This window comes from Tachysurus vachellii, chromosome 25, assembly GCF_030014155.1.
Source record: "Tachysurus vachellii isolate PV-2020 chromosome 25, HZAU_Pvac_v1, whole genome shotgun sequence".
NCBI lineage: Eukaryota > Metazoa > Chordata > Actinopteri > Siluriformes > Bagridae > Tachysurus > Tachysurus vachellii.
In genome coordinates this window covers 8,480,539-8,491,619 of record NC_083484.1, presented here as the reverse complement: position 1 = coordinate 8,491,619, position 11,081 = coordinate 8,480,539, and the positions used below count along the sequence as shown (strand labels likewise).

The 11,081-nt window shown below is 38.3% G+C and overlaps 1 protein-coding gene across 2 annotated transcripts; it reads left to right on the top strand.

Annotated features, from left to right (window-relative positions):
* Positions 1-232: 232 nt before the first annotated feature.
* On the top strand, positions 233-10,615 carry prpf4bb (pre-mRNA processing factor 4Bb). 2 transcript variants are annotated; one of them, XM_060861334.1, is made up of 15 exons: positions 233-366; positions 1,073-2,293; positions 3,138-3,293; positions 3,404-3,559; positions 3,845-3,926; positions 4,036-4,276; positions 5,799-5,872; positions 5,966-6,056; positions 6,303-6,450; positions 6,901-7,038; positions 8,161-8,314; positions 9,045-9,159; positions 9,296-9,447; positions 9,588-9,674; positions 9,805-10,615. In XM_060861334.1, exons 1-15 carry the CDS (start codon positions 320-322, stop codon positions 10,006-10,008), a joined length of 3,066 nt encoding a protein of 1,021 aa, XP_060717317.1. In that variant the 5' UTR covers positions 233-319; the 3' UTR covers positions 10,009-10,615. The 2 variants fall into 2 exon arrangements, with proteins under 2 accessions (XP_060717317.1, XP_060717318.1); XM_060861335.1 differs by having other exon boundaries at positions 250-348.
* Positions 10,616-11,081: the final 466 nt, after the last annotated feature.

Below are 11,081 nucleotides of genomic sequence, written 5' to 3'. Positions count from 1 at the left end.
GTATATATATATTTATATATGTATATATAAATATTGGCTTTTACTATTTTAATCTGATTTATTACCCCACACTCAAACGATACTGTTAAAAAATATAGTACTTCAACACATGTTTCATTTGATCATGGTGTAATTATTGTGTGCTATTTTGGATAGTTAAAATTACAATTGACCCAGGCTTAGAATTTGGCTGCGTTCTGGAGTAATGCTTAATAACATTAATATGTACAGACACTTGGGGGCGAAACACTTCAGTTTGACTTTGTCTCCATAATATTATCACCAGTGAAGAAAAAACAGCGGCCACTAGGTGAGGAAAATGGCCGATGTGGAAATGGACTTACAAAGGTATGGGCTGATTAATGGGTAAGTGTTAAGGTTGTAAAATTATTCTATATGTTGCAGGAGTAGTATTCTTTGTATGAGGCGAGTTATGAAGAAGTATTTTTTTTCTTTTTATAAATATGGCTGTTTTCCTGTCAGAGTTCTTGCAAGCTAACGTGAATGTGTTTGCTAGGTAGTTAGCTAGCTTATGTTGCTACATAGCTAATGTTAGCCGATTTCATACGACCTCAATTAAGAGGCGGGTAGTTTAATAGCTGGGTGCTGCAACAGATGTAATGTTTTGTTTGATGGTTATTCACATAAGATATGATGTTCTGGTATGTTCCGTTTTCTAATGGCAAAATTTCAAAATTTAATTATAAGTCTCCAAATAGTGTTTTTGTTAACACGTTTCCGCGTTACTTTGCGTGCTGTCTAGCTAATGGCGCTAGCTAATGCTAGCGTATATGCTAACCTATATGCTATTGCTAACGTTCGCTAGCTGTCTACACTTAATTTTTTGCATGTCCTCCGTTCCTTCATGTGTGCTTCACCCCATTCACCAAAACATGACATTACGGGATTGGCTAAACTAAATTGTCCTTACGATTCTATCTTCGTTTTTGAATTCGTTTTCCTGTTTGACTATTAGGGCCTAGAATAAACGGTCAGTGAAAGAAAGTGTATGTGCAAAAATTCAATGAATATACTATATGTTCTACATCAAGGTTTTTGTTTGATTTAACAGTAAAGAAGATTTGGAGAGTCTGCAGAGGAGTGGAAATGAAAACAGCGAAATGTCTGAAGAGGACGGGGGTGAGGAGGAGGGTGCAGAGGTAAATGGAGTGAACCAGGATGAAACTTCCAAACATCGCAGCAAACACAAGAAAAAGAAACACAAGCACCGCAGCAAGCACAAAAAGCATAAACACACATCAGAGGAGGAGAAGGCACACAGGCGCAAACACAAGCATAAACACAAGAAGCACAGGCGCAAAGAGGGGATATTGCCATCCTTGGGAACCATTGACAAGAAGGCTGATGAAGCCTTCCCTTATTCTGAGAATCAGAATGTGGATGACCGGGCTTTGTTGGAGGACTTGGAGAAGCAGAGAGCTTTGATCAAAGCTGAGCTGGATAGCCAGCTGATTGAAGGTAAGGTGCAGTCTGGAATGGGCCTAATCCTGCAGGGCTATAATTCAGGCTCTGAGGAGGATGGAGAGGGACGGAGGCCCCCTAATGGAGACCAGTGCCTGAAAGGAAGTGGGGGTAAAACACGCTCACCAAGGGACCATAGTGATAGGGGTGGCAAAACCAGACATAACTCACCAGATATTAAAACCAACACAAAACACCATAGCCAATCTAGAGAGAGAGACAGAACAGCAAGGGACAGCAGAGGCAGCCGACTGAGTTATGGTGGGAAAGAGACAGCCAAGGAATGCAGCAGATCCAAAGGTAGGAAGAGTTCACAGAGCCAGAACCGATCTCATGATGGAGTAAAGAAATCACTTTCTCCATCCAGCAGCAGGCGCTCATCAGAAAGAAAAAACGATCAAAAGGGGTGCTCAACAGAGGGAAAGGAGGCAAGAACAGAAAGCCACCCTTCACATGCAGAGGAAAGAAGGGCTACTCAAGAGCAGGACAAGCAGCGATCAGGTTCACCAGCACACTCAAGCAATCAGAGGTCTCATTCCAAAGATGGCCACACTGAGGCAGACAGAGACAAGAGGCCCTGCAAATCGCCATCCAAAGATGCCTCATCAGGAAAAGAGAACCACTCACCGTGTCACAGGCGGGCATCAAGTCCACGGCACTGCCGTAGTTCTTCCACCCACCAGAGGGAGCGCCAGTTCCATCAGGCAGCATCGTCAGGATCCAAACATAGCTATTCTCCTTCCAGGAACCGGTCCCCTGCAAGGAGGGGCCACAGCCACTCAGCTGATCGCAGAAGAGATTCGCCATCTAGGTGGGAATATAGCAAAGATTATTATGAGGCTATATCACACTTTAATCTTTTTTTGCCTATAATAGTCTTTTTATGATATGTATCATTATTACACTTGCAGAGTGATCTAGTTATACCTGTGTGAATATTCTAAGTATTCAGACAGTCGCAAAATGGTTCACATGAAAATTATCTGTTCCCAAGTATTTTATTTCTAGGGTTTGGCCATCAGACATGTTGCAGAGGAGATAATATACTTTTGAATTTGGGTCATGTAGTTGTGGTGCCTTCAGTATTTAGCAGAAGAAACGTGATAATGCTTAAAGCCTTTTGCAAATTATGCACCAATGTGGTTTATTAATGGGTTTATTAGCCCTTTTACCCAAATGATTACCACTTAAGAACCACTACAATTGTTTGTGATTAAAGTCAAGTTTCTTATAAGCTTTATTAAATAAGTAAGATGACCTTGTTCACGCCTTACATGTGTTCCTTGAAATACAGCATTATTAGTAAAATGACAAACGTACAATTTTATATCAAACCAATTTAATTTGATAGAAAAGGAATAATGGTACATTAAAAATAGCTGGTTCAGATAAAGCTAGTGTAAACAGCCTTACAAGTACCATATCATTATAGTGGTTGTTTGTTTCATGCCTTTTTTTTGCCGTTTGTTTACGTTTTGTGTCTGCCACGACCTTGTTTATTCCTTCCCGCCTCAGCACACCTGTCCATTATGTGTCTAATTGTCTTCCTTCACAGATTATGAGCTCATGGTGGAGCATGTGAACAAAATAAAACCAAACAGATTTAGCAAGTTTTTGTTTTCGGAATGATAGTGGAATATCTCTATCACCTCCAGGAAGCGCTCCCGTGTAGATGGGACTGGAAGGTCATATGAGATTAGCCCAGCACGACGAAGAGTCAGCCGCTCTCCACTCAGACGAAAGTCTTTGTCCCCACGACGACAGACACGCCCCTCACCTAGAAGGCGGAGTCGATCTCCTTTTAGGCGAAGGTTAGTGAGTGATTAATGTAGGAGCCTTGATGCTTAAACTTGAAATAATTTAAGTTTAGAGGACACTGAAGTACTCACACTCTGTTGTTGTTGTTTTTTTCCCCGACCAGGTCTGGTGAGAGAGATCGATTTAGCCGCACCAGGGTTCGCCGCTCCACATCCAGAGAACGTGAGCGCAGAAGGAGGTGGAGCCGAGCTGAGGACAAGTACAAGGGGAGTCTGTCAGAGGGCATGAAGTTGGATCAGGAGTCATCCTCTGACGATTTGTGAGTAGAAGTTGTCCGTTAAGACTGTTATTGAGCTTTACTCTATATGGTTACATTTCACTGTGAACTTTGTTGAAACTGTGTGGTAAGGGGTACCATAAAACACAATTTGAATATCATTTTAAGTGCCATCAAAATTATTGCTATTCTTGTCAGTCCCTTTTTTCCTGTAATTCATATTTCCTGATTTTGGGGCATTAAACTAGAAGTGTAGAGAAAATTATGTTGTATTAATTTAGTTGTATTTGATGCTGTTGGTCGTTATATATATTTCACTGTGTTAAGAATGGAAGATTTTGATGCTGAAGAGGAGGATGAGGAGGCTCTGATTGAAAAGCGGCGGCAGCAGAGACTGGCTATAATGCAGGTTGGGATTTATTTAAATAAGCATGATCATTTCCACTCTGCAATTTGCTGACTTCAGTAAATTCAGTTTTTTCAAACACTGATTTGAATGGCAACACCATCTCCATTAGAAATACAGGACATTAAACGAAGACAGCAACATGGGCTCAATGGCTTCAGAGCCAAGCAGTCCCCAGAGTAGCATACGCAGTCGCTCTGCCTCACCAGACGACATCCTGGAGCGTGCTGCTGCTGATGTTAAGGAGTACGAGCTTGAAAATGTGAACACCTTTGAGGCCAATGTGAAGGCCAAGCACAACCTCATTGCCCAAGAAAAAGAGAGTGAGAACCTGTTACTTCACAGCAGAGAAGGTATGTGTTCAGTTAATTTAGAAGGTTCATTTTGTATTCCCTTCATGCTGATTTTGATGATAACTGTAATTTTAAAGTACTTTGAACATGTCTGTGACATCCTGGTATGTGTGAGGAGCACTGAGGTCATGGCAGGCAGGCATTAGTGAGAGTGGTGCTGGTAGGATTTATTTTGGCATCTTTACTTCGATTCTAAAAGTTTTGATTTATAAAGTTCTCTGTGAAAGTATGTAAAATGCTTAGTTAAAAAAACAGTTCACAATAATATGCTTAAATCATAAATACCTTGCATAACTGTTCATTGATAAGATGCACAAAGCACTGGCATTTGATGTCAAGTTTTACTCGTTTTGTCATTCTGGTTAATGAAAATGATGGGGAAATGTAAATGAGTACAGCTTAGATAAATTAAAGATCGTTTCTGTACCCTTGTTTGTTTATTTACCATGAATTATCAAAATTTGTTGTTTAAATTGGTTGTTGTAACAGGGAATCATTAGATTAGCTACAGATTAGCCACTACAGCACAATGTTAAGTAAGTTGGTCCTTGCGGTTTTGTTTTACAATATATTATTGCAAAACCTAAACTAAACAGCAAAAAAAAAAGACTAAACAAAATTGCCACATTTTACAGCTGTTTTCTTACTTTATATAGTGAATGCTGCAGATTAGAAATCAAAGTAGGTAGAAATGAAATTGACTGATCAAGTTTTTTCTGCGTACTATTTCCCTTTTTATATGCTATTTTATAGCTTACAGTAAAATCTCACTACCTCTCTTCTAAAACGAATTTAAAGGATCTGATTTTCAGTGTTTTCTCACTGTTACGGGATAATTGTCTGTCAGATAGAATCACCACAAAGCTGTTGACAGGGTGATTAAAAAAAATGAGCTGATGTCATGGACTGTCTTATTTATTTATGTATGTGTATGTGTATCTCGTCGCTGTCAGGCGGAATCCTCGTATCTCCAAAACCGTTATTTTTCAGGTAATTAAAAAAACGCCGTACCTTATCTGCAATGCACAGGGTTTAGTCCGCGTTGCAGTGGATTGTCTTGCGCTAATTTCCTGTCCTCAGACAAGCACCAGATCTAGCGGGGGTCAAGATTTTTTTTTCTTTGAGCCCAGTGTTTTGAAGACATTTACCTCAGAAGACGTGTTGAGTCGTTGCGACTCTTATTAAGGAGAAATATGCCGTGAAGCTCTCCCGCGGAATGAGGAAGAGGTGGACAGTTGAAGTGTCCAATGGAGTTATGAGATTTGCGCTCAAGTTATTTTCAAGACTTTAGATTGGTTAATAACTTGTAAAAATAACAGACCCACGTGGCGACTGAGCATCGATATGTGAAAAAATATGAAATTGACAAAATTTGGACGAGGTTTCCGCCCGACAGCGAGGTTTCCGCCCGACAGCGACGAATATATATAATATAATATAATTCTATATCAAAATTGTTTATCATTTTTAATTGTATAAAACATCATATATAAAGGTAAAAGCTCTGCTTTTTGTTCTTCAGGAATCAACCTGAAGAAATCCTCTGCCCCTGACATGTTTATAGAATCTGATGACATGTTTGCTGCAGATTTTGATGCAAGTATTGGATTAAAAAAAAAATGCATACTGCTTTTTCACAAAAGGTATGAACAATGTTCAAAAAACTCTTGTTTGTTCATCTCTCTTCAGAGTGCCAGGCTTAGGGCTTTTGGAGTTGGCAAAGACTTTAAGGAAAATCCAAATCTCAGAGACAACTGGACTGATGCTGAAGGATACTATCGTAAGTGGTGTTCCTTGTTTAAGAACGTTAAGATTATTACAGATTTCTTGTAATAATAAATTCACATGGCAGTATCAACATATTTGTAATTCTTTTTTTTTGTGTGTGTGGTGTTTCTACCTTTTGTTTTTATTACTCGTGGACTGCAGATTTTAATTTTTTTATTTAAATTTCTTTCCCTCTGTGTTCTTTGCATTTAAATGCAATTCAAAACTGAATAAAGAGATGTTGCACTTTTCTCACCAGGTGTGAACATTGGTGAGACGCTGGAGAAGCGCTACGATGTCTATGGTTACACAGGGCAGGGAGTATTCAGCAATGTTGTCCGGGCCAGAGACGTTGCTCGTGCTGGCCAAGAGGTGGCAGTCAAGATCATCCGCAACAACGAGCTCATGTGAATGCACCGTACTTGAACATTTCTAAAAAAGATTTTTTTCAGGCTTGCCTGAAAGAGAAATATATATATATATATATACATATATGTATATATATATAATATTCTTTCATTTTTTTTAGTCATTAACTCCCTTGTCTAAGAGGAAATTGTCCTCTTCAATATTTTTAGCTTCTGTCAGAGAGACTGAGCTGCATAAAGTCTGGGATGCTATATCTGAGTATCTTTTCTATACTTAGATATACCTAGACATAATGACAAGAAGTATAAAAACAAGTCACTGTTTATAACGTAAATTATTGTTCATTAAGCGCTGCATATGTATGAAACTTGAATTGATAATTTTATGATTTGAAGTAGGAGAAAGTTTATATTTAATGTTAATCTAAGATTGTAGTGGTTTACATTGTAAATATTATGAACTTAATTGAACAATCTCTCTGTTCACAGGCAAAAGACAGGACTGAAGGAGTTGGAGTTTCTGAAGAAGCTTAATGATGCTGATCCAGATGATAAATTCCATTGCTTGCGCCTCTTCAGACATTTCTACCACAAGCAGCACTTGTGTCTGGTGTTTGAGCCTCTTAGGTACTTCTTTATAAGTCTGCATATGTCTTTGATTTTAAAAGATCTTGGGGATATGTAATTTACTATTTATAGAACACAGCTATTGAATGCTCAAACCTGTTTGAGAGAGAGGTGTGAATTATTTTCAGATGACCGCGTAGCTTGTACTGTAGTTTTGGCTGTAAATGTTAAAATTATCAATGTGCTTTTATTTTAACAAGTTATTGTGTCTGTAGTAAAAGCTCATGTGACTTTGGTGTGCACTCCACATTATCTAGGACTACCGTATTTTCCGGAATTTCAATTACGGGGTCTATTTCTGTACTTAACTTATACATAAGGCGCATGCTAAAACTTACGGTCTACAAAAAAAGTAACGGAAGCAAAACAGTGAGTTACTTTACTCTACTATTTAACAATACACACACTATTTTTTAATCAATCTTCTCCCACAAATCCATCAAAGTCCTCATCTACTGTCTTCTTAACTTGGCGCAGTTCATTTTCTTGCTTCCTCCACTTCCGTACCATAGATTCATTGATGTTGAAATCTTTCGCAGCTGCTCTATTCCCATTTACAACCGCGTAACTGATAGCCTGTAGTTTGAATTGTGCCTCGTAAGCATGTCTCTTCACTGGTGCCATTTTCGGGGGTCCTTAGACAAACAAATGTTTTCTTCTTCTGATTTTTATTGGTGGATGGCAAACCAACTTAAGGTGCATTTACCACCACCTACTGGACTGGAGTGTGGAGTGCATAATGGTTAGGCAGAAACAAATGTTGTTTTGCAACATACCAGTAGTATACCTACCGGAGGCGTGGCGGAGGCAAGTGTATGTACTGCACGTATTACGTAATGTTCTCTGATTGGTTTATCGCTGCCAGTGTACGTAGTGTATGTGTCAGCGGGAAATGATCCGACAGTCAATCAAGCGGAGTGCTTACCAAAGTCGCACAACATTATTTTTACAGATTTTTGAAACTCAGTGCACACAAGGTGCACCGGATTATCAGGCACACGGCCGATTTTTGAGAAAGTTTAAGGCTCTTAGGTGCGTCTTAGTGCGGAAAATACAGTAATTAGAAACTAATCTAAATGAATAAACTATTAATAATAATCTCTATCTTTCTGTCACCTGCAGTATGAATCTTCGTGAGGTCTTAAAGAAGTATGGTAAAGATGTAGGCCTTCACATTAAAGCTGTTCGCTCGTACAGCCAGCAGCTCTTTCTGGCCTTAAAGCTTCTGAAGCGCTGTAATATTCTGCATGCTGACATCAAACCTGACAACATATTGGTGAGCTTAATAAACAAGACTCCAGAAAAATCATACACATCACAAATGCTCTTTGTGTACTCATACAATGTATGTATAAAAGTATGTGGGCACCTGATAATCATACTCATATTTGCTTGTTGATCATCCCATTCCAAATTTGGCCCACCATTGCTCATATAACAACCTCTGCTTTTCCTTTGGAATGTGGTCCTGTTGGTTTGTCAAACTCTTAGTGAGGTCAAACTCTGGTGTCAGACCAAAAGGCTTCGTGCCCAGTTGGTGTTCTAGTTCATCCCAGATGTTTGTTGGGGTTGAATTGTCAGGTCTTTATGTAGGCCACTCAAGTTCTTCCACAGCATGTCAAACATAGCAAACCATGTATACATGGTCTTCATTTTACGCACATGGGCATGATTTTTTGGGACCCTTAATTCCAGTGAAAGTGAATCTTAAAGCTACAGCTTACAAAAACATATTAGACGATTTCAACTTTGTGGCTTATGTGTAATGTATCCTCATACTTTTGGCTGCACAGTGCTGGTATAGTTCATTATTTAAATCATGTAGATATAAATGTTTAAAAGAGCATCTTTAAATATTTTTTGTCATGTTTAAATGATCCCAATAAATTGAGTGTATTTTCATTGACATCTTCCAACATGGTGAAACATTTTTATGAAACTAGGTGGTTAGCTCTCTTTTTAGCCTACTTGCTGATATTTTTCTCACCAAAGCTTTACTGTTGCAGGTAAACGAATCAAAGACCATTCTCAAATTGTGTGATTTTGGATCAGCCTCACATGTGGCTGATAATGACATTACACCTTACCTGGTTAGCAGGTTCTACAGAGCACCCGAGATCAGTAAGCTCACATACCCAGTTTCTTTAGATTGAAAAGAAAAGAAAAAACTATCAATATTTAAATAATAATCAGAAATGATTTATTGCATGAGTTTATGCAAGTTGGAACAATATTATTTGTTTTTCTTTGCCTGTAGTCATCGGGAAGCCGTACGATTATGCAATCGATATGTGGTCAGTAGGTTGCACTCTGTATGAGCTTTATACAGGGAAGATCTTGTTTCCTGGCTCTTCCAACAATCATATGATCAAACTGGCCATGGATCTTAAAGGAAAGATGCCCAACAAGGTCTGACCTCACTATTTATTAAACAGTCATGCTGTTTTTTTTTCTTATTATAATATTGTTATATTTGCAGTTGTGATGTTGACATGGTGGTATTTTCATAATACTGCATTTAGCATTTTTATTTCTTTTATTGTCTTCAGATGATTCGAAAAGGTTTGTTTAAAGACCAACACTTCGACCAGAACCTAAACTTTCTGTACATAGAAGTCGATAAAGTGACTGAAAGGGTTTGTTCAAATTTCTAATATTCATAATTTAATGTATGCATTATAACATCTGTTAACCTCTAATGCTATTTGGTTATTCATCCAACCTTATATTTCCCAATACTTATGCATTTTTGTTTATATTCTATAGGAGAAAGTGACAGTGATGAGCACTATTAACCCCACTAAAGACTTGCTGGCAGACCTGGTTGGTGTCCAGAGACTCCCAGAAGAGCAGAGGAAAAAAGTGATGCAGCTGAAGGATCTGATCGATGGCACCCTGATGTTGGACCCAGCTAAACGCATCAGTATAAATCAAGCCCTACAGCATTCATTTATTCAGGACAAGATCTGACCTTATTCTTGTAACTTTTTTGCTATTCCACTGGAATTACAGCCCTTCTCCTGGATATGTACCATTCTCTGAAAGTTTACTTCTGATCCCAGTCTGATGTACCATTTTTGCTAATTTAAATGTAAACAGATGCTTAGCAGTGTTGGAGAAGAGGGTGGAGTTGAGCTCTTAAGAAAGCAGATAGAGGGTTCTTAACCACAGCACTGACATTAGACTGAACCAACAAACTATATCTTAGAATGTTTGGAATTATTGGAGATTTTTTTCTTTTTGTTTGGTTTATAAGCATTTCTTGTTCTGCTTATTACATTCTTTGAATGATCAGTTTTTTATTGCAAGTAATCCATTTGTAATTACATGTTCACATGAGACAGAGGTTTTTTCTGCTATTAGGTTTTGATTTATCACCTATTTAAACTGTGGATGTTGTCTGTGACAACTTGGTGGAAACAACAGTAAGGACTGGTTATTAAGATGTTGAATATGCATGCACATATATAAGCAGTGTGAACATGAAAGTGCCATTGTTCGCATACTTGCCGGCATTGCGTATGTACATCTGGAAGATTAAAAGCAACATCCACTATATCATGTGCCAAACATGAAATATTCTAGTCTGGCAGGATTTTATGTTGACTGGTACAATGTTTATTGTGTTCATATTAGCAATTCCGGGACACATTTCTCACTGAGCAAAAAGATGTCAACGTCGTGGAAGAACACTGTTATATTAGAAAACCTTTCCACTGTTGCCATGCATCCTGAATCAAAAACAGAGTTCATATTTAAAAAGCTACATGAGGTTACAGACATTAACTGAAAGTTGGTTAGTGTACTGTTTTATTTAATACTGCACCACTTACAGAAGTTGATGCACTGAATGAAAAGGTAAAAATTGCCAAATTTGGTTTTATGGGCTGTTGCTGTTCTAGTCTTAATGTGATTTGTTGAATAGTCTTAATAAAGAAGTTTTGATTAGGCCAGTACCTCATAGCACCTCACAGAATGCTGGCTAGTTGGCTAGTTATTATTAGTATAATTCTTGGGGGCTATCAACAAATTAAAAAACATCT

Coding starts and splice junctions, on each gene's coding strand:
- prpf4bb (XM_060861334.1), top strand. CDS start 320: ATGGCCGATGTGGAAATGGACTTACAAAGGTATGGGCTGATTAATGG. Junction 2,294..3,137: donor AGAAGAGATTCGCCATCTAG/GTGGGAATATAG, acceptor TATCACCTCCAG/GAAGCGCTCCCGTGTAGATG. Junction 4,277..5,798: donor GTTACTTCACAGCAGAGAAG/GTATGTGTTCAG, acceptor TTTGTTCTTCAG/GAATCAACCTGAAGAAATCC.